Below are 23,732 nucleotides of genomic sequence, written 5' to 3' on the forward strand. Positions count from 1 at the left end.
CCATCTCTACTAAAGATACAAAAAAGTAGCCGGGGGTGGTGGCAGGCGCCCGTAGTCCCAGCTACTCCGGAGGCTGAGGCAAGAGAATGGCGTGAACCCGGGAGGCGGAGCTTGCAGTGAGCCGAGATCGCGCCACTGCACTCCAGCCTGGGTGACAGAGCAAGACTCTGTCTTAAAAAACAAAAACAAAAACAAAAAAACACCAGAATTTACTATCTCATAGTTCTGAAGGCCAGAAGTCCAAAATCGATGTGTTGGCAGGGCTGGTTCCTTCTGCTGGTGCTCTGGGTGGACAGCCTCCAAGGTCTCACAGTTGGAATTCTTTCGTTCTGTGATCCCACAGAGGTGACTATGCAGCACCAAAAGCGTGTCCTCCTCCCTCCCTCTCTCGGTCTCCATCCCCCAGGGTAGAGGGCCAGGCTGCACCTCCCCTCTGAAGGTCTCCTGGGTGACCGTGATGGACCCTCACCCTGACACTGCTAAGAACATTCTGGGAAGGAGCATTCCAGTGACAATTGAAAATTTCATGGTGGGTGAGAAATGCCACAGAAGACATTCCTCTTTGAAATGTTAATGTGGAAGGTGGAGGAATCTAGGCTTTGCAGAGAAAACAACAGATTCTGTGGGTGAGAAGTTACTCTGAGCCCCGGCTGAGGACAGGGGTGGCCAGGACCAGTTCTGACTAAAACATGATGTCTCTCGAAAGCTCAGAAGATGAGCACCTCAAGCCACCCTGGTGAGAGACCACTGTGAGCTACAAAGGCTTCCCTCGGGGGCTGCCAGGCAGCACCGTCACACCGTCATGAGGCTGGCACGTTAGTCCATCAGTCCATCCATTCTCAGACAACTCTCTCCAGCCGCCAGGCTCCGCCCCATGCGGTCTTAAGCATCATCTTCCTCCAGCCCTACCCTGCCTTCTAAGCACAGCTGGGGAGCTGGCTAGGAGCTGACAAATGCTTAGCTCTAGTAATCCTAGAGCGAGGGAGCCTGGATGAGGAAGCAGAGAGGAGAGACCCCTCTAACTATGGGGGGGACAGCCCTGTTGGTGATCTGTGGCCCAGGAAGCCTCCTCTTCCCTCTGGCCACCTTCACAGCTCTGGTTCTAGGTCCAGCCTCTATGAAGCCTCCCCAGCCTGCCCCATCCCAGTCCACACTGATGCCTGCAGCTTTTGTATGGTGGAAGGTTTTTCTCAGCTTCACCAGGGAGGCAGCAGCATGTGGTGGTTGAAAGGACAGGTTCTCAAGGTAAGTACTTCAGCATCAGATGGACATGGGGTTGAAATCTGGTTGGCCCAATTCCTCCAGCATGTGGCTCTGGAAAAGTCCTGAATTTAAGATGCCATCGGTGCCCTGCCTGCATCTCCTTGGCACTCACTGTTCCCAGGTATGTGCACTGCTTACCCCCACAGGCCCCTGCAATTCCCCAAATCCCTGATGGGGGTCTTGGTACCCAGAGGGAGCACGCATAGGAGCTGGAACTGGTGGGTAAATACATGAACTGCTTCATAATGACCAGGCACACCCTCTGCAGGTTCCCAGAGGACCCCAGGGGCCTGAGCCTCCGGGGCCCACAGAGTCAACTGCTCATGAACACATGTGTACAGCTGGTGCCCTGCCCTTCCCTGACTTCCTTCCCTAAGTCCCTGCTGGTGCTTCCTGTATCTCCTCCACAATAAACAACTTGCCCTCAAATCCTCACCTCAAGGTCAGCTTCTAGGGGAGCCCCACCCCAAATGCCATGTCGCCTAGGCTCTTCTTCACATGGAGACCACAACTGCATCTGGACGTGGAGGTTTGCATGGCTGTGATGCTGTACGTGAAGTGCTGGCCTGTAGTACTTGGTAAGTGCTAACTGTTTTCACTGTGGTTATTCATTCATTCACCCAGAAGCTGGGCAGCTTTCTTAAACAATGGGCAAAGACCCGCATGCAGGAGTTAGCAAGACACATGCAGGCAAAAAACACACAAGCTGGTGGGGAAGAGAGTATGAGACCCTCCCCACCACATACCCAGCACCTGGCCCCTGCCAGAGGGGCGATGCAAAGTGGGGGTGACCACAGGGGAGGGGGAGAAGCAACTGGGTTCCAACCTACAGGTTTAGTTAAGAAGGCATTAGTTCAGGATTTCACAACAGATTCACCGTGCTTGGATCAATCAACACATTGAGAGATGTCAGGTTCCTAGAGGACTCAGCCTCCACACCCTTCATCTCTCTCTCCGGGAAACTTTCAACACAATTGATCTAAATGGCACAGTTTTTGTTGATGCCAGTTTGCTAGTTCATAATCACGAACCCTTAGATGACTCAGATGAAACAAGAGGTTTTTTTTTTTCTTCTTCTTCTTTGTAGATGCACAAGGAACCGCATGGGCAAGTATAGATTTTCTAAACTATCCTTTCCCTTTGGGGCCCTGGGAAAGCCCAAAAATCAGGGAACAACAGACACTGACTCCCTGCGTAAGCTGATTGTAAAAGCCAGTCCTGCTTCTTTCCTGCAGAACTGGGGATTTTACAAACATACGGACATGAGAGACTCAAACCTCGATCCTGGCACTTCAAAATATGTTAGTCATGTGAGCCTGTGGTGGGTGACCCCTCTCTCAATGGGGGGTGCTGTTTACAGTTAATAATTGATCAGAACAGGTAAAGGGTAATTAAAATGTATTCGCCCAACAAATGGGCATTCCTTTTATAATAATGAAAAAAACCTCTCTGTTCGTAAAGAGTTGTCTGCATCATAAATAAGAAAGGTATTCATAATAATTATATCTCAAAACTGAAAAGACAGCAAATGTCTCCCAAGCTGGATTGTGAAATCAACTCGGTGCTTCAACGTACTTGGAAAGTCAGCCTGGTTTTTGCTTTGTTTTGTTTTTGTTTTTGTTTTGAGATGGAGTTTAGCTCTTGTTGCCCAGGCTGTAGTGCAATCTCGGCTCACTGCAACCTCCGCCTCCCGGGTTCAAGTGATTCTCCTGCCTCAGCCTCCCGAGTAGCTGGGATTACCAGTGCCTGCCACCACACCCAGCTAATTTTTGTATTTTTAGTAGAGACAGGGTTTCCTATGTTGGCCAGGCTGGTTTCAAACTCCTGACCTCAGATGATCCACCCACCTTGGCCTCCCAAAGTGCTGGGATTACAGGCGTGAGACACCGTGCCTGGCCCCTCCTGTTTTTGAGTAGGGGGGTTTAGTGGCTGGACCTTACCTTCTCAGAAGGGAGGAAGGGTGGCTGTGACTCCATGGGGCAACACTTAGGGTCAGGGGTAGCAGCCCCAATATCTCTCAGCTCCATGTGGAGAGCTGGGATAAGGAAGCCACTTCACCCCTTCCTCTCTGCAGTGCAGGCCCCAGTGAGGGTAGCCCAATGGGGTAGCCCTTAGCTTGTTACCATCCCAGACAACTCAGGATCCGTGGAGCTGGCGGGGGCTCTGCCTCCAGTGGTGCCAGCAACAACCCCTGTCGTCATGGGCGGGACCTGTGCTCAGACTCCCTTACCTCCCTTCTTCACTGTGTGCCCCTGGTCAACAGAGTCCCACTCCCTTCACAGCAGCCGATATTTTTAGCTCTCAAACCAAAGCTATCCCGTGTGCTGCTCTTTCATATTAGGGAGGCAGCAGGAAGACGGTCTCTGGCATTCTGAGAGCTCAGTTCATTTTCTAAATCCTTTTGCAGACATTAACTCATCAATCTCTATAATGCGCTCATGGAGGTGCTGATGCAGCCCTGGCAGAACCCTGGATCTCAGAGCAATTAAGTGATTTGCCCTGGCTCACAGGAGGGATGTGCAAGTCAGCGTCAGGCGCAGCCTTTGGGAGGCCCCGAGGCTCTGCACAGGTGCTTGATGATGCAAGCCATGCATCTGGCTCTGCATCCTCGTGCGGTTCTCCAAGGCGGGGTAGGTACTGGCCGTGGTTGACGTAGGGCACACATGCCACACGGTAAAGCCTCGACAGCCAAACACAGTTCTGCTTTCCCTGATGCCAAAAATGAGGTGAGGGGCACAGGCAATAAACGACACCCAGGAGCACCCCCCCTGACCCCTTTGATAGGGTGATGCCATCTTCGAAAGCTCACCACTGCTGGTCCAATGGGACTGCTCCCCGCTGCAGGTCCTGTGGAAGCGCGGGGCTGGAGGAAACAGGCCAGTGGGCTCGTCCAAGTTGCAAGACTGGGCCCAGCCGATGGCAGGGCGATGGGAGAGAGGAGGAGCCCCAAAGACTCTCCTCCTGGTTGGCACAAGGGGTACTAAAAAGGGGAACGGCCATCAGCACAACTGCGGAGGAAGTGAAGCAGAGGCAACCAGAGGGGAGCCGAGAGGATGCCACTGGCTCTCTCTCCACCCTCATCGGGTCACCAGCTCTTTGCCTAAATAGAAGCATGGATGTTACGGCACCTTCCAATAAACACATCCAAATCAGCTGCAAATTAATTTGTTTCAGCAATCAAGAGCCATGCCCTACATCCATTGCTTGATGCTTAGCACATTCTCCAGTTTGATTTCTTTTCTTTTTAGATTTTTAAAAAAGATGTCATATTTTTGAGCAGTTTTAGGTTCACAGTAAAACCAAGCAGAAGGAACAGAGCTTACCCAGAGAGCCCCTGCCCCTCACGTGCAGTCTCCCCAGTCATCAACACCCCCCTGGAGTGGGCCATTTGTTACAACTGAGAGCCTACAGTGTCACTCGAAGTCCATAGTTTACATTAGGGTTCACTCTTGGGCTTGTACATTCTACCAGTTTGGACAAATGTGTAACGACATGTATCAATTTTTATCATTAATGGGGAAAATCAGATACATACATCAGATAGGGAATCTTACAGCCAACCCTTAGCATAAATTAAACACTTTCTGTTCCTCTCCCCATTTTACTAAATCAATGATGTTCACATGGAAAGAAACCTTGCAACAGGGACTGTCAGAATAGATCAGAACATCATCCTTCTAGAGAGGCACGTTTCAGACGGCCTAACCTCTAAGGTCTTCCTTAGCCCCATCCCCACTATAAGTTAAAAAAAGTTAAGACCAGAGACAGAAAATGGGCTAATACTATGTTAACTTTTGCTAAAAGCAGGCTCTAAACCAATCTTAGGAGCATTTTAAAAAGCTGGTGAGTGACTGATTCCTCAGAGCATCTCCAAACCAAATCCTAACACAGTTTCTCCACGTGCCTACTCACCAATGTCTGTTTCCTTGTGGTTCTTGATGTATTCTGCCAGCTCAAAGTTGCCTGCTATTATGGCCACCTGCAAAGTGAAAATCACATTAAGTTAAGTGTCACCTGCAGAACAATGATTTCTGCATATACTATTACATCATTGAAGGCCTAACACCAAAAGAAGTCCAATCAGAACCTTTAAAATGGCAGCCGCAATATCTATCAACACTCATCCACTCACCTTGCCAACCACCACCACACTCGCTTCTCTCAAAGCAGTTGGCTGTTCTATGATGATAAGGTTGTCATTGCTCTACAACCTATATGAGTGGGGGCCTCTGTCCAGAAGGCATGTGGGGCAAATTACCCATAGAGCAGCTGAGGATTCAACCAGGCCTGAGTCTGGAAATCTCCCCATTGACTATGTCCTGTGTACCCACGGGGCTTGATTGGTTCCAGTTCTGACACCCCGGAGCCCTGTTTATCTGATTAGATGCATGCCAATCTACATAACTGGAGAGAAGGGGAAACCTCAAAAAAAGCATTTAACACTCATCAGACTTCAGTTATGTGGGAAAAATTCTACCCATAGATGTATGCACAGCCAGATGAGTGGCACTAAAACCATCACCTACAGGAAATTGTTCCAACTCAGGCCCTACAGATCTGTTGCCTAAAGATGCATGATCTTTGATATGGGAGAGCAATCAGGCAGGTAAAGCCAAGTATCCTAGGATGGCCATGGAGACCCATAAGGAAGGCCAGGACCAGAGACCACACGGGCAAGGCACACAGTGCCTCAGAAGGAGAGACCTTGGGCTCAGGGCCAATACATATAACCCACAAAAGGAGCCAGGCATTCAGATGCCAGCCTGGAGAAATACACATACATCTACAATGCGCTGATGTCAAGTCATAATGTAAGTGGACCTTATCCAATCAGCTGGGGGCCTTATGAGCAGAAATTGAGGTTTCCTATGGAAGAAGTTTTTCCTTAGGACTAAGGCATCAACTCCTGCCTGAGTTTCCAGCCTTACCTACTGATTTCAAATTGGCCAACCTCATAATCATATGAGCCAATTCTTTACAACAAATTATAAACAAATGCAGACTTTAGTGCCAGGAGTGGGGTGTGGCTATAACAAATATCTATAACATCTTCCCAACATGGGCTTACTTCATTTGTTTAATTTAAATCAACCTTTCTTCTTGTGTGTATGAGGTGATCTGGTAAGGTAGGGTGGGTGATTTTTGGTTTTGTGTTTTTTCTTCCTTACTTAGGGCATCTGTAGGCCTCAAAGGACCTTTCCTTTAGGTCATATTCCTCAGAAAGTCTTCGCTCTTCAGTTTTTATTTTTTCTTAAAGAATATTTTTAAAGCTCAAATTGGTGTAATAATTTGGGACTTTATTTAGAATTATTGGCTGCTGGCAGCAGCAGGCTATTCTGAAATGTCTCATAATATACATACACACACACACACACACACACACACTTTTTTTTTCTTTTTTTTTGGCAGGGTCTTGTTCTGTCATCCAGGCTGGAGTGCAGTGATGTGATCTTGGCTCACTGCAATCTCTGCCTCCCAGGCTCAAGTGATTCTTGTGCCTCAGCCTCCTGAGTATCTGGAATTACAGGCATGTGCCACCATGTCTGGCTAATTTAAAAAATATATATATATACATATATATATATATATATTTTTTTTTGGTAGAGACAGGGTTTCACCATGTTGGCCAGGATGGTCTCAAACTCTTGGCCTCAAGTGATCAGCCTGCCTCCCAAAGTGCTGAGATTACAGGCATGAGCCACTGTGCCTGGCCAAATATATACACACACGCACACACACACACACACACATACACATATATATACATTTAATAAATATGGTGTTGGTGAAAAAAACCAAATATCTAAAAATATTATGGAAATGCTTTGGAACTGGGTAATGATTACAGGCTGGAAGAGTTTTGAGGTGCATGCTAGAAATATGAATGTTAGAATGATTCTGCTGAGATATCAGATGGAGATGAAGAACACGTTACCGGAAACTGGAGGAAAAGTGATGCTCGTTCTAAAGTGGCAAAGAACTTGGCTCAACTGTGTTCTAGTATTTTTGTGGAAGGTAGACTGTGTGAGCGATAAAATCAGATATTTAGCTGAAGAGATTTCTAAGCAAAGTGCTGAAGGAGCAGCTGGATCCTCCTGACTGCTTATAGTAAAATGCAAAAGGAGAGAGATGAATCGAAGAAGGAATTGTTAAGCAAAAAGGAACCAGAGCTTGAAGATTTGGAAGATTCTCAGTCTATCCATACGGCAAAAAGTGAAAAAGCCTAACCACATTGCAACAAAACGAACACTGAGGGTATGGCTGGAACATCACTTGATAATGTATGAGATTATAAGAGCAGGAACACTGCCAGTTTGAATGGAAGGTGATGGAGATAAGACAAATGAAAGAAGACTGTCGGACTTCTTGGATTTGACAGAAGAGGGTGACAGAGCTGTCTGGTCACAAATGTGTGCTACTCTTCAGGAAGAAGGCAAAATAACCCTGAAAGGAATTCAGAGATCATCAGATCCACACCTTGGTTTCAACAGTTAGATGGTCTCTGCCCAAAGACTTATGGGCAGGACCACAGGGCAGAGCTGTGAGGTGAGATGGTTTGTGTGTGTCCCCATCCAAATCTCATCTTGAATTATAATGCCCATAATCCCCATGTGTCGAGGGAGGGACCCGGCGGGAGGTAACTGAATCACGGGGGTGGTTTCCCCATGCTGTTCTCGTGATAGTGAGTGAGTTCTCATGCGATCTGATGGTTTTATAAGTGTCTGGCATTTCCCCTGCTGACACTCATTCTCTCTCCTGCCACTCTGTGAAGAGGTGCCTTATGTCATGATTGTAAGATTCCTGAGGGCTCCCCAGCCATGCAGAACTGTGTGTCGATTAAACCTCTTTTCTTTATAAATCACCCAGTCTCAGGTATTTCTTCATAGCCGTGTGAGAATGGACTAAGATGTGGGGGAAGCCTCCTGAGTGGTGGCTTCCCTTGGGCATGAAGGTAGAAAAGGTGGCTTTAGAGATAAGCATGTCTCCAGGCCACATTCAGGGAGACAGAAGCTGAGGCGCCCTCCTCCCAAAAGGGGACCATCTCTTCCTACAGCCCATCTCCAACTCAGCTTTGGGAACTCGACTTGGCTGATGTGGACCCATGCCCTGGCCTGCTCAGGCTGAGCCAGACATTTCCTTCTCCAGGTCCCTGATGGTTGTGCTGGCTCCAGGATGGCACTAGGCCTCCCTGCCCACAAGGCCCAGGCATCTCTCCTGCACTCCTACAGACCAGCCCTTGCCGAATGCCTGAGGTGAAAATGGCGGAATGGCGGAGGGATGCTGCCCCAGAGGTGGAGGGCATGGGCTCTGGCCTGGGCTACTTGGGTGTAAATCCAGACTTGTACTATGTGACACTGGGCATTACGTGTAATCCACAAACCTAGGTTTTCTCACCTGTGAAATAGGTTTGGTGTGTGGATTTATTGAGATCTCACAAGTAAAGGTTTAGAGCAGTGCCTGGCACATGGCCAATCAACCCTAAAAAACTATGCTATGGGCCAGGCGCTGTGGCTCACACCTGTAATACCAGCACTTTGGGAGGCTGAGGCGGGAGGATCACTAGGTCAAGAGATGGAGACCATTCTGGCCAACATGGTGAAACCCCATCTCTACTAAAAATACAAAAATTAGCTGGGCGTGGTAGCATGAACCTGTAGTCTCAGCTATTGGGGAAGCTGAGGCAGGAGAATCACTTGAACCTGGGAGGTGGAGACTGCAGTGAGCCAAGATCGTGCCACTGCACTCCAGCTCGGTGACACAGCGAGACTCGGTCTCAAAAAAAAAAAAAAAAAAAAAGTTTGCTATGATTAGAAAAATGATGACTATGTCTTCAAACACTGCAGACTGCTCATTGTAAAGGTAACCCACCCCCCAGGTCACCCAGCGCCCCACAAAAATGCACAGTCAGATACACACAAGTGCACACCCACATCTGCACTGGAACACACACCTAGGACAGCTGCTGAAATAACATGTACGTGGACCATCCCCTAGTGATTCCGGGATTCTCCTTCCAAAGAAAAGCCCTAGGAGCTTAAGCCCAGGCACCTCCCTGCTGGTCTAAAGGACTCAACTCACAGTGCAAATGAGAACAATGCAAACATTTACTTGTGATAATTGCCTGACTGTTTCTCCCCTTGATGATTTCAAGGCCTAGAAATTCCTCTTGGCAGAAAGCAGCCTCCTGCCTGTCCTCTGGCACTTCCCGCCCTATGCTTGGTTTATCATGGGTTCCCAGTAAAAGTCTTCTGGGAGAAGGAAGAGGGAACTGGGTCTTATGTGACATCTCAGCATTGCTCAGTGTCAGGCTGCTGGTCTGGGTGCATGAGGAAGGCAGAGTGTGGGGTCTGTCTCTGTGGCTGCAGGTGTGCACAGCAGTGAAAAGAATACTCACAGCAGAGACACAGCCGAGGCTCAGGTGCCACACGCTGCTCTGAGTGAGTTCCCAGGAGCGACCTCTTTTGATCTTAACAGCTCTATGAAGTGGGCACCATTATCTCTACTCGACAGAGGGGGAAACTGAGGCACAGAGAGATAAGGAACGGGCTCCACATCACAGTCAGCACCAAAGTCAAGACATTCACTCAAGCCGCTTGGGTTCAAACTCTTCATCTAATCACCTTAGCTTATAATATGCTGTCATTTTCATGGACTATGGCATTTTTTTAAAAAGTTATGATATAATCACAGGTCAAACACCTTTGTAAAAAACAGAAGCATAAGAAACAACAAATGACAAATTATTCTCGAGGCTTATGACAAGCCACACTCAGGCTGGGCACCCACAGAATCTTCTATGGTGAAAAGTGCCCTGCGCAGGGGAAGGACTAGTCCTGTAAGAATGGACGCTGCTTTGTCCAGGTTTTTCAGAGCCCTAGAGGCCTGGAGGGGAGCCAGTGAAGAAATGAGAACTCTGCTCTCTACAGCTCGCCTGTTTTTCCCCCATTAATTCAACTGTCCTCCTCCTTCCTTGTTTCAAATAACATTTCGGTAATACAGACAGATGCCTGCCTGCAGGGTACAGCCATAATGCAACCTTGAGGGGGAAATGTTAGGGTTTAAAGAAACCCAGAGCAGGAACGAGCCCCTTACCCCCACAGGATGTAGAGAGACTTCCTGTCGCCTCCCTCTGCAAGCCATCGCCAGCTTTGGAGTACCCGGAGAAGGAGCACCTGGTGGGGATTACAGCTCAGGCAAAGGTTTGGAGGATGGATGTCAGACGTGGTGAATGTGCCAGCAAGACAGGCAAGATGGATGTGTGGAGGGAGGAAGGTCAGAGGTCAGCACAGAAGGCATCGACTGGTAAGTCATGGGAGGAATACACATGTGAAGCCAAGGGAACCCTGGCTTCTGCGGTGAGGAGGTGACAAGAAACCATGGCCCTGGGAGGCATCTGGGGACAGACCATACGAGGGAGCCCTGAAAAACAGCAACAGGCAAGACGTCTCCATGGCCCGGGGCCCGGCCGGCACCCTTGGACAGACAGGAGGCTGGGAGAATTCAGACGATGGGCAGCCAGTTCTGTGCCATGCCACTGGACAGCAGAGCAGCAGGCGGCCACCCGGGCAGTGTCACTGCACCACACTGGGCATTTGTATGAGACGCCTCACTGGCATTCTAAATCATCCTAATTCTCACTTCCGTATCTGCTGGCTGGGAAGGAGGAAGGCCTTTTATGGACATTTAAACAAGAGTTATGTAACACAAAGCAACAGTCTGTGTTTCTCTTCCGTGGATCCCAAAGGAAAGGGAGGGGCGGGGCCTCCAGGGAAGATGCAGAGGGCATCCTCCCTCGCTGGCCTCTCTCAGCCAAGTGTGCGGCCGAGGTCCCAGCCCCTGCCGCCTCCCCACCTGTCTCCCTCAGAGCTGGGATTTCTCGCTGTGCCCTTGGGGGCTGCCTCTCAGGGTGCTCCCCTTAGCTCTTGCCCCAAGACAGAGCTAGCATCACTTTCTGGAGCCTTTGCTGTGACCTTATGATTGGCATCCTGCATTTGAAGTGTGATCTACAGTTCCAGGCGGCATCGATGGCTGAAGTTTTGTGTGATGAGGGCACCACAGGATTTTTTGTGGGAATCACCCCCAGTTGTAAGTCCTCAGTGCCCTAAACTGGGTTTTCCTGGAATGAAGCAATCATATCTGAGATGGGAACCTTTTGCTGGTGCTGACAAAGCCCCCTGCAAGAGTTGGCACTGGGATTAACAAGTAGAGGAAAGCAGATGGACACCCTGCCAGGGGCCCTAGGGGCTCTGCCCTTGGCACTCAGAGCCACAGGGACCCCTACAGATGCAGGAATGTCAGGAGGGAGCCCACATTTTTTTTTCAACAGCAGTCACTCTGCAAGGCAGTGCATCTCCCCAGGAGAGAGCACGGCCCCCCTCCACTGATCTACCAGCTGGGGGAGAAGGGGGAGTTTCCATCTATTCTCCCAACTCAAGAATTGACAACCATCTCCTCCTTAGCACCTCAAGTGCTTACACCTAACATTAAGTTAGCCGGCTGGACTCAGTGGCTCATGCCTGTAATCCCAGCACTTTGGGAAGCTGAGGTGAGTGGATCACCTGAGGTCAGGAGTTCGAGAGTAGCCTTCCCAACACGGTGAATCCCCGTCTTTACTAAAAATACAAAAATTAGCTGTGCGTGGTGGCTGGCACCTGTAATCCCAGCTACTCGGGAGTCCGAGGCAAAAGAATTGCTTGAACCCGGGAGGCGGAGGTTGCAGTGAGCTGAGATTGCACCACTGCACTCCAGGCTGGGCGACAGAGCAAGACTCTGTCTCAAAATAAAATAAAGTAAATAAAATAAAATAAAATAGCATTATCTTAGCCTCAAGCTTTGAAGCACATCTTTGAAGCCTATAATATGACAATCACAGCCCACTAGGACTTAGGATCACAGAAAGACTGGGGACTCGATCCATCACACTCATCACTGGCAAGTGTCATTGGGAAAGACAGTAGAGGCACCCAGGGCTTGTCCACGAGGGGCTGGGGTCCCGCGGCTCGAGGTTGGTTCAGACCCCTGCCACGTACTCTGTGCATGACCACTGGCTGGAAGCCCCGACTTGTGAAGCCCTGTTGTCTCTTCTGCCACATGCATTGCAACACCGCAGAGACTTCCTGTCCCCTCTCTTCTTAAGCCATTGTCCAGCTTTGCAGTACCAGGAGAAGGTGCTGTGTGCCAGATCCAAAGCCCTGCAAAGCTGGTGAAAATGCCACCTGCACATCTTCCTAGAGCCCTGAGCTCTGCCGAACCCCAAACCCTCCTTCTCCCCAAAATGCCCCACTTTGATGCTGTGTAAGCAGGTAAGGCCCATTCCAGGAGCAGCACCCCAAATTCCCAGCACAGACCCTCGTACCTGGTGCTTCCTCCAATCCCCTAATCTGTATTAAATTAGGCAGCCCCTGCTATCCACCCAGTCCTTGCACCCACCCCATCAAGGACACCTGTAGACTTCATGGGGGCACCTGTTCCTCGCTTGGTGTTGCCTGCCCCACAAACTCAGAAACAAACCGCTCAAGTAGTAAGTGGTGAGAAGGATCAGACCACCACAAGGTGGGTGCCTGGAAATTATCTGAGTCTCATGCCAAAGGACAGTGCTTGGTGCCCACAGGGCCCGAGCGTGTTCAGGAGGTGCAGGCAGGCTGGGGGCTGGTGAGCACAGCAGGTAAAGCTACATGCTCAGGTCCTGCAGGTGGCGTGGACTGCAATCCCATGCCATCACCTAAAAAGCTGCACCCTCAGCCTCTGAGGAACTTAAAGACCAACACGGGTGACATGGCTTGGCTCTATGTCCCCACCCAAATCTCATCTCATAGCTCCCATAATTCCCACTGTTGTGGGAGGGACCCGGTGGGAGATCTGATGGGTTTTTTTTTTTTTTTAATGGAGTCTAACTCTGTCACCCAGGCTGGAGTGCAGTGGTGCGATCTCAGCTCACTGCAACCTCCACCTCCCAGGTTCAAGTGATTCTCCTGCCTCAGCCTCCTGAGTAGCTGGGATTACAGGTGCCTGCCACCACACCTGGCTAATTTTTCTAGTTTTAGTAGAGATGGGGTTTCACCATGTTAGGCAGGCTGGTCTCGAACTCCTGACCTCAAGTAATCTGCCCACGTCAGCCTCCCAAAGTGCTGGGAGTACAGGCATGAGCCATCGTGCCCAGTCAATCTGATCGTTTTAAAAAGGGGAGTTTCTCCGCACAAGCTCTCTTTGCCTGCCGCCATCCATGTAAGATGTGACTTGCCCCTCCTTGCCTTCCACCAGGATTGTGAGGCCTCCCCAGCCATGTAGAACTGTAAGTCCATTAAACCTTTTTCTTCCCAGTCTCAGGTATGTCTTTATCGGCAGCGTGAAAATGGACTAATACAGTGGGGAAAAGGGAGGAACAGCCTGGGTGCTCTTAGGCATGGCATGGTCTCAGGATGGTGGAAGGTGGAGTGGGGTGGTGCCAGGAGCAAGGACAGCCCCACAGGGACTCAGGACCTGGACAGGCTTGATGGTGGGAAATGAGCCAGCCAGACAGGCAGGCGAGGAGGACCTGGGGCTGTCTGGTTGGTCCTCGCCACAGTTCTCTGAGGATCTGAATTCCACTGCTCCTATTATATCAGGCAACCCCTTTCAAGACAGCTCCCTAGACAGCTCCAGCACTGTGTGCAAAATACCTCCCTGGGCTCAAGACGCCCACCTGCACACCCTTCACTGAACACCACAAAGTGCCGCATCCTATACCACCTAGCACTGAACTTGGCCTGCTGTGATACTCTTCCTGCTTCGTGTAAGCCTGCATTCTGAATGACGAAATGACTCTCCCTGAGCCCAGTGGCCGTGCGGATTTCTGCCATGGTCTGGATATTTGAGGCCCCCTCCGAATTCATGTGTTGAAATGGAAGCCCCAGTGTGAGGGTGTTAGGAGCTGGGGCCTTTGGGAGGTGATGAGGTCATGAGGGTGGAGCCCTCATAAATGAGATTAGTGCCCTTGGAAAAGAGGCTGCAGAGAGAGCCTCACCCCTTCTGCCATGTGAGGACACAGCAAGAAGACCACCGTCCAGGAAGTGGGCCCTCATCAGACAGCCCATCTGCTGGCCCTTGATCTTGAACTCACAGCCTCTGGAGCTACAACAGATCCATGCCTATTGTTTATAAGCCACCACCCAGTTTATGATTTTTTGTTTTTTTGTTTTTTGAGACGGAGTTTCACTCTTGTCGCCCAGGCTTGAGTGCAGTGGCACGATCTCCAGTCACTGCAGCCTCTGCCTCCTGGGTTCAAGCGATTCTCCTGCCTCAGCCTCCTATGTAGCTGGGATTACAGGCACATGCTACCATGCCCGGCTAATTTTTTGTATTTTTAGTAGAGACAGGGTTTCACCATGCTGGCCAGGCTGATCTCAAACTCCTGACCTCAAGTGATCTGCCAGCCTAGGCCTCCCAAAGTGCTGGGATTAGAGGATTGCACCCAGCTCATTTTATGGTATTTTGTGATGTGACAGACTGAACAGACAAAGACAGCGCCCAGCCTGTTGCACCTGTCACCCAGGCCAGCCCCAGGCTCCGACAAGGTGCCACAAAGCCCTGCCTTCCTGCTCAGGGCTGGGACATGGGCAGCACATGCGAATGCTCTTCACAGTGGTGAGGGCAACATGGAGCAGGACTGTCGCCTTTGAGGGTGGCTCTCGGGTGGCCAGGGCCCTGGAGAGGCTGTGGACTTGCTGCAGTGCCCACAGTGTGACCTGTTCCCTGACGCCAAAAGGTAGAGCCCAGGCGAGGGTGGAGACCACCTCTCTCCTCATCACAAAAAAAGTTCTGGGATCCACAGCCAGAACTCAGAGAAAAGCCACTCCACCGCCCCGACGAAGCCTCCTTCTCTTGCCAAAACGAAATGTGCCTCCCGACACAGAGCTATTTAGAGGCGGCTCTGTGATCCTGACACCTCCTCGCCATAACTGGAAAATGGCTTCTCGGAAAGGCACGAGAGAAACCGAGCACTTGGGATGTCCCCGTCTTTGTTTCCTTCCAGATAATGGTGCGTCATTTATTTCAGACTCCTGTGGCAACTCAGGAAGCCACTGATGCCCAAAGACCCCAGGGCCTGGTAAGAATGTTTTAATTACAGGCATCCTCCAAGCACGGCAGGGAGTGGGCCTGGGCTCCTGGCTCACCAAGGTCAGGGGTCGCCGAGTTCCCCTGCAAACTTCAAGGGAATCTCTGCCCATCCCCAGGCTAAAACCCAGAATCTGGAGAGGCAGTTGAGGCCTATGTCGTTCCAGAACAGCTCCCTGGGGCTTTGCGAAAACCCCATGAGAGGCCAGGGCCTTTGCAAATCGATGTGTATTACCCAGAAGACCCTGGTTGCTCCGGGACTTTACATCTAACTTGACAGGGCTGACCAGATAGAGCCAGGGCTGACTCAAGCAATGTCCACACCTCCTGAAGTGCCAGCTCAGGGGCGTCGTGGGCCAGGACCCCCGGCCAGAGGAAGCAGCTGGGGACTGGGAAGCTATTGTAGGAGCAGTTCCATGCTGGGTGACCCAGTGAGCCTCCCAGGTTAGAGGAAGACCCTGAGCATTTGAGTAAGACTTGCCTGGGTCTCGTCTGCCAGTATCCCCAGAGGCTGGGGATGAAACAGCCCCTCAGTCCCACAGAAGGTGGAGCAGGTGCAGCCCTCAGCACCCCTCCCATAGCTGAGTGAAGGGGATCCCCTGGGTTGTGGCCAGATTTCACTCAGGCAGCACTGTGCGGTGGTCAGGAACACAGGCTTGGACGTTGGACAGCCCCAGAGGGAGCCTTCTAGCACCGATACCACAGACAACCTCCCCCCTTCTCAGGCTCCTGAAACTGAGAATAAGAATAAAAGTATGATTCTTCTATGACTATCATGAGAATTAAAATAGTTAATTAGCAAATAATAATTGGCAAATGACTTAAAATAGCGCCATTCAGTATCACCAAATTGAATGCAGAGATCCATATATTAAGGAGATGATATCATGGCTAGGTGAGTTTATTTTAGAAATAAGAAAATTGACGAATATAATTCATCACATTAGCAAATAAGCAGGGGAAATCTACATAATCATCTTTGACAGTTGCAGGATCGGATTTTGGATAAATATTTTATCAAGACACATTGGATATGACAACATAGATTCATGATAAAACTTAATAGACTGGGTCAGGCATGAAGGCTCATGCCTGTAATCCCAACAATTTCGGAGGTCGAGGCAGGCAGATCACTTAAGGTCAAGAGTTCGAGACCAGTCTGGTCAACATAGCAAAACCCATCTCCACCAAAAATACAAAAACTAGCCAGGCATGGTGGCATGAACCTGTAATCCCAGCTACTTGGGAGGCTGAGGCAGGAGAATCGCTTGAACCCGGGAAGTGGAGGTTGCAGTGAGCCGGGATCGTGCCATTGCACTCTGCGCAACAGAGTAAGACTCCGTCTCAAAAAAAAAGAAAAAAAAAATCTTAATAAACTGGGAAGAAAAGTGAACTTTGCCTGCTAGTGCAGCAGTGAAACAGATTGTTGCTTAAGAGACCACCCTAAAACTAAGGGCTGCATGGGTCTGAGGACTGCCGCTCTGGACTCCCTCACGTGACTGCGTTTAAGTGGAGGGTCAGCCTGGCTGGCACGTGCAGGATGGCCTCACATGGGCCTCGCTGTTGGCTGGAACACATCTGTTTTCTTCCATGCATCCTCCCATCCCCCAGCAGACCAGGCTGGCTTCCTTACGCGGTGTCCTCAGGACAGTGCTCCGCATAGACAGCATGTCAAGCTGCCAAGGAGGGAAACAGACTCCGCCTGTGCATGGGAGTGGCTGCACTTTTCTTCCTGCCACAGTTTCATTCTGCGATTTTGCCACGACTGCAGCTCAGACACGGTCATGGGGATCCGCAGGTGTTCTGGGTGACCTTCTGGTTGACCTTGTCCTTTTGGTCCTGGGATCGAGTGGAAGCTCCGAAGGCTGCACAGCAACCTGGGATTCGGACCAGGCCTCCAGAGCTGCACCGACATTGGCAAGTTACCTCCCAGGGATGCTGGGGTTCAGCACCAAGGTGACTCTAATTACAAGGGAAATGCTGAACCAGGGGTTGGCGGTGGGGGATCATATATGAGGAGGAAAACCACTTTCAGCGTTTGAAAGTTTCTGACCTAATCAACATCAACGTCAAACCACGACCCAACTGATCTACCTCCATTTAGTCGTTCAGTTTCCAGCCAAGATGTTGAAACGTTAGCCAGGGGAAAAACTGGCCACCTCCTTGGAGGAGGCCACATCCCCTTACCCCTCTTAGGGTAGAAGAGACCTTCTGGGCAGTATTATCCTCTGTCCTGTGAAATACGTATGGCAGTCAAGGGAATAAAAACCTCGAAAAACATCAGCGTGTAAGTTTAACAAACACACAAAAGAATGGGAAATAATTCTTTCATGTGGACCAAATGCAACCTCCCTCTCCCAGAAGGATTTGCCAATAAAATGTAAATTTTTCCTTTGAAATAGCAATGGCATTGAAGGACATCATTTGCTCCCAGAAATCTTGATAGAAAAGCAACAGTTCTTTGATGTTTGCAGAGGAATGATTTTCAAGAGAGTGGCTCTGGTGGGACCCTGGGGCTAGAAAGGCGTGAGCCCACAGGGCAGTTAGACTTTTCTACTTGGCCTCCAGGAACCCTAGACTCACAGCACAGAATGAGGGAGGCTGAGTCTAGTGAGAAGAGGAGATTTCTGGGGATTACAGATGTTGCTAGGCTGGCTTTCCTGTGCTGTAATGATGAGGAGAGTGATCAAGCTGATCATAATGATAACTATCCATGTTTACCCAACACGACACGCAGCCCAGCATCTAAATACAGTCTCTAAATTCCACCCTCACGGCATGCCTTGAGGAAGTAGAGCTGTCGTGATCCTTGTTCTGCACATCAGACAACAGGCTTCGAGAGCTCAAATGAGTGAGATTTCTTCATTGCATAAAGGAAGGCCCTGTCCATTCGATTCCAAAGCCTAGGAGAAGGCAGGCGTTACAAACACATGGCTTTGTGTGGCTCTAACTACAGAAAGTTCTCTTGCACAGCAGCCCAGGCACAGCCTCCCTGCTTAAAAAAGGCAAGAGGGAGATTAGCAACGAGATTTGGTTCCAAAGCAAGAACTGAACACCATTTTCTGCAGGACAGTAACCAAAGAAAGAAATCATGGCTGACAACGGGGTACGCTTGTGTATGAGTTTGATCAGGCTGCCGTCACTAAGCACCACAGACCGGGCTGCTTAAGCCACAGACACTTATCATTTCACTGTCCTGGAGGCTGGAGTCTGAGATCAAGGCATCGCAGGGCTGGGTCCTCCTGAGGCCTGTCTCCTTGGCTTGCATTGGGCCGCCTTCTCTCTGTGTCCTCACACCGTGGTCCCTCTCTGTGTGTCTGTGTCCTCATCTCCTCTTCCTATAGGGACACTGGTCATATCAGATTAGGGCCCAGCCTAGTGACCTCAATTTAACTTAATTACCTCTTCAAAGGTCCCATCTCCAACTACAGTCACATTCAGAGGTACTGAGGATTAGGGCTTCAATGCAGGAATTTAGGGGGACACCACTCAACCCAGAACAACTTGCTTAGCACAAGAGTACGCAGAATCTCTTTGCCTTCCTCAGGGACACCTAGGGTCCCCCGCAAACACCCAGGTCAGAGTGTCTGGGGCCCGCACAAGGCTTGAGAATCTCTCCCCTCACGTGGTCTGTTTTCAGGGAGCAGAGGGTGGGAAGAGGCTACTGTGCACTCGATTGTCACAGATGGACACACAGGAGCAGAAGCAATCACTGCCTCTCCCATCCCCATGATTCGGTTATGAAAAGTGTCACACCCACCGAAAAAGTTGAAAGAATAGGCTGGGTGTGGTGGCTCACACCTGTAATCCCAGCACACTGAGAGTCTGAGGTGGACAGATGACTTGAGGTCAGGAGTTTGAGACCAGCCTGGCCAAAGTGGCAAAATCCTCTCTCTACTAGAAATACAAAATTAGCCGGGCGTGGTGGTGGACACCTGTAATCCCAGCCTCTTGGGAGGCTGAGGAAGCAAAATCACTTGAACCTGGGAGGCAGAGGTTGCAGTGAGCTGAGATCGCACAACTGCACTCCAGCCTGGGCAATAGAGTGAGACTCCATCTCAAAAAAAAAAAAAAAAAAAAGTTGAAAGAATAGAGTGATGAAAATCAATACACTGCCAAACTGGATTACACAATTGTTTACATGTTGCTTGGTGGTGTGTGTGTGTGTGTGTGTGCACGTGCATGTGCACATGCTGGGGGCACATGTGCACACAATTCGCTTTTTGCTAAGCCATGATGATGCATCCCTCTCTAAACACCTCAGCATTTGCAGAAACGAAGGGGGTGCTCCTGTAAGTAATGTCACACTCAGAAGATCGGCATTCACCCCCAGACTTCCTCCAAAATCACTCCATAGGCACAGGTCTCCACATGCCTCTTTCCCCTAATTTTTTGTACTGTTTTAATTCAGCTAAAAGCACATGCCACGAAACACGCAAGCCTTAAGCACAGAGTTGGATGAGTTTTTTGTTGTTGTTGTTGTTGTTCTTTTTGTTTTGTTTTGTTTTTGAGATGGAGTCTTGCTCTGTTGCCCCGGCTTGAACCCAGAAGGTGGAGGTTGCAGTGAGCCAAGATCGTGCCACTACACTCCAGCCTGGGCAACAGAGTGAGACTCCATCTCAAAAAAAAAAAAACAAAAAAAAAAAACACAAAAGAACAAAAAACAAAACCTGCCTTCTCAGAGCAGGGGGTTAGCATTCCATGCCCTAGTTACTCCACATTCTCACAGACAACACTTGGCACTGTCCATCTTCTTAATTTTGGCTATTTGTGTGTGTGTGAAGTAGGTGGTTTTAAACTTTATTTGCCCCCCAACTTCTCCTTTTTTGCAACCTCACCATTGCTATCATTAGAATAAAATTAATTATCTGTTTTCTCAGAGGGTGGAAAGAGGCAGTGATTCCAGGACTCAGGCCAAGAACTGGAGACATCAGCCTCACAGAAGTTGTGAGTGCACCTGCAGCTTCTATGGGCCAGGGAGTACAACTCATGGCTATTGTTGTTTGCTCAGGAACATCATCTCCTACCCCAAAATGACAAGAGTGAGAATGGTGGTAGAAGTGGTCAGTGGCCAGGCGTGGTGGCTCACACCTGTAATCCCTGCACTTTGGGAGGCAGAGGTGGGAGGATCACCTGAGGTCAGGAGTTTGAGACCAGCCTGGCCAACATGGTAAAATCCCGTCTCCACTAAAAATACAAAAATCAGCTGGGCATGGTGGCAGGCACCTGTAATCCCAGCTACTTGGGAGGCTAAGGCAGGAGAATTGCTTGAACCTGGGAGGCAGAGGTTGCAGAGAGCTGAGATTGCACCACTGCACTCCAGCCTGGGCAACAGAGTGAGACTCTGTCAAAAAAAAAAAAAAAAAAGAAAGAAAAAGAAAGAAAGAAAGAAAAGAGAAGAGAAGAGAAGTCAGCTTATGAAGGTGGTGGTGGTGACACTTACCACGTGACCTTATGCAAGCAGAAAATATTTTACTTCATTCAATGATGTGAAGGAAGTTTAACAAATTATATAAGCTAAAATCATGCTCATGGGGTATCAACTACATTTTTTAAAATTGGACTAGTTGGGTGTTGATATGGTTTGGCTGTGTTCCCATCCAAATCTCAACTTGAATTGTATCTCCCAGAATTCCCACATGTTGTGGGAGGGACCCGGGGAGAGGTAATTGAATCACGGGGGCCGGTCTTTCCCATGCTATTCTCGTGATAGTGAATAAGTCTCAGGAGATCTCATAGGTTTACCAGGGGTTTCTGCTTTTGCTTCTTCCTCCTTTTTTCTCTTACTGTCACCATGTAAGAAGTGCTGTTTGCTTCCTGCCATGATTCTGAGGCCTCCCCAGCCGTGTGGAACTGTAAGTCCACATGCTAAACCATGATGATGCATTGTGCACCACGATGATGCATCTCTAAACACCTCAGCATTTGCAGAAACGAAGGGGGCGCTCCTGCAAGAAACGTCACACTCAGAGGATCGGCACTCACCCCCAGACTTCCTCCAAAACCACTTAAACCTCTTTTTGTTTCCAGTTTTGGGTATGTCTATCAGCAGTGTGAAAATGAACTAATACAGGTGTTTACACGGGGTTTTATTTGGTCAGCTTCTACAGAAATCCAAATTAACAATTTCATTAAAGTCACTATCATGTGTCACATCGGGGAACAATTTCTGAGACAGGAACGAAAATTGACCACAAAAAGATCGCCCGGGAAAACGGTCTTATTTCCTTCAGTTCTCTGGGCTTATCAATTTACAGTCTTAGGGAACTGAACTATAGATTCTAAGCCAGTTCCTCATTCATTTCCTTTCCCCTCCACTTCTCCAGCAAAGAAAAGGAAATTAAAAAAAAAAAAAAAACCTATCCTCCCATCCTCTCACAGCCTCCTGGTATGTTTATAAATAAATTCAGGTTAGGTCATGTCGTTTAGAAAAAAAGGCATTCAATTTATAATTAATCCCAGCGAGAAAGAAGAAACTTATTATATAAAGAGATTTGTTTTCCTTCTTTTCCTTCATTTGTCCTAAATGATAGACCCTATTATGACAACTTGGACCCTTCAGGGACCATATGGAATACCCAGGGGGCTCTATGTGCTAAAATGGATGGGAGGTATGAGAATTAAATTCAACACAATTAAATAACATAAAATTGCATTTCAATTCCTCCGGGAATAAAAAAAAATCAAAAGGCATTTACTGTATTAGGAAAATTCTAAAGATCATGATTAAGTTCCTTGTAACTGGCAGGTAAAAGTTCAGGAGAAAGAAGCAAACAGAGAGAGGAGAAGGGAGGGAGACCAAGAGGGAAAGAAACAGCAAAGAACCAGGGATGGTTTTCCTCAATGTTGTTTTTAAGATCCTTGCAAATAATTTAAAAACCACTAAAAATATAAGCTAAGGCCTCAGAGTTCCCACTTTGGGATCTGGGGGCTAAAAGAGAAGATTCTGAGTTTAGACGTTGGCTCTAAAACCCTGCCCCAGACTTCATGCGGAAACATACCCTAAAAAGGCATCCTCTCCAGAGACGAGGAGCAGCAGGCATTAGGACCCTACATGGTGTCATTGCCGGATGGCCAGGCTCTCTGTGCTTCTGGTTCAATCAGAGCCGGTCTTTTCATTTCCATTCGGAAAACAACACTCACGTTTAACCACACAATCATCTCATTGTTCAGGTAATGCTGCCACACTTCATTAGGGAAAGCAGCTGGCATCAGGGTGTTCTCGTTAGAGCAGTGCTGTGAGTGTTTATTGCTTTTCAATTAATCCACTTTTGGATTTAGCATATTTACACTGGGGCGGCAAGCAGAGAACAGGGCGGCGGTGGGGGATTTCTGTAAGGAGTTGTCGGGCCCTCAAAGCAGGTGCAGGGCCCCGCCCAGCCACACTACCACTGCAGCATCTTGTTACAGGGCCCTGAGAAGGCACACCCTGCTCAGCTGCATTGGACAGCCTGTTTCCGGAAATCGGGCTCTGGGGCTCATACAGAGCCACAGGAACAAGTGTGCAATGGGGTTCCGCTGAGACACAGAGTCCCTCCCCCAACCCTCTCGGTCTTCCTCTCAGGTAGAATCCACCTGGCACCAAGAGAGCATGAGCAATACCCAGGCTTTTCTGGCATCCCCTCAAACCAGGGGCTAGAAAAAGGTCATCACACCACACCTCCCACCTGTCCATGCTGGGGCCTTCCCGGGAATACAGAGAGAAGCTTAAAAACCCAGCCTCGCACAGAAAGGCCTTTCAAAAACACAACGCCCTTGCAAACAAACACAAGAGGCTGAGTATATGAAGAGGAGGGTTGGGCACAGTAGCTCACACCTGCAATCCCAGTGCTTTGGGAGGCCAAGATGGGAGGATCACTTGAAGCCAGGAGTGTAAGACCGGCCTGGGCAAGGTCTTAAGCAAGAACCTTACCTCTACAAAATAAATAAATAAAATAAAATAAAATAAAATAAAACAAAATAAAATAAAATTAGCCCAGCGTGGTAGCGCACACCTGTAGCCCCAGCTATTCAGGAGACTGCGAAGGGAGGATCCCTTGAGCCTAGGAATTTGAGAATTTGAGGTTGCAGTGAGCTATAATCGCACCACTGCACTCCAGTCTGTTGACAAAGCGAGACTCTGTCTTAAAAAAAAAAAAAAGAAAGAAAGAAAAAAAAGAAGAAGAAAATTCAGTTGTTAAAGTATTTAACTGGAAACAGCAGGAATCTTGTAGGCTACAACGCCATTCACTTTGGAAATGCCCTTTCCTCTCCACAAGCTGCATCTCAGCTTCCTTTCCCTAATCTTAGTAATGTGATCTGTGGGTGAAGCCGACAGCTATTGGCTGGCAATGACTTTCCAGATGATTTCTGGGTACTGCTGGCTTGCGGGACAC

At 49.1% G+C, this 23,732-nt stretch overlaps 1 protein-coding gene across 2 annotated transcripts in view; it reads right to left on the reverse strand.

Annotated features, from left to right (window-relative positions):
• Positions 1–23,732, reverse strand: part of SHANK2 (SH3 and multiple ankyrin repeat domains 2) — a 691,655-nt gene that overhangs the window by 423,589 nt on the left and 244,334 nt on the right. For both annotated transcript variants that reach the window (XM_055356048.2, XM_055356047.2), the window contains exon 12: positions 5,176–5,242. In XM_055356048.2, coding sequence (XP_055212023.1) covers positions 5,176–5,242 — 67 coding nt within the window. The remainder of the gene's footprint in view (positions 1–5,175; positions 5,243–23,732) is intronic.

This window comes from Gorilla gorilla, chromosome 9, assembly GCF_029281585.2.
Source record: "Gorilla gorilla gorilla isolate KB3781 chromosome 9, NHGRI_mGorGor1-v2.1_pri, whole genome shotgun sequence".
NCBI lineage: Eukaryota > Metazoa > Chordata > Mammalia > Primates > Hominidae > Gorilla > Gorilla gorilla.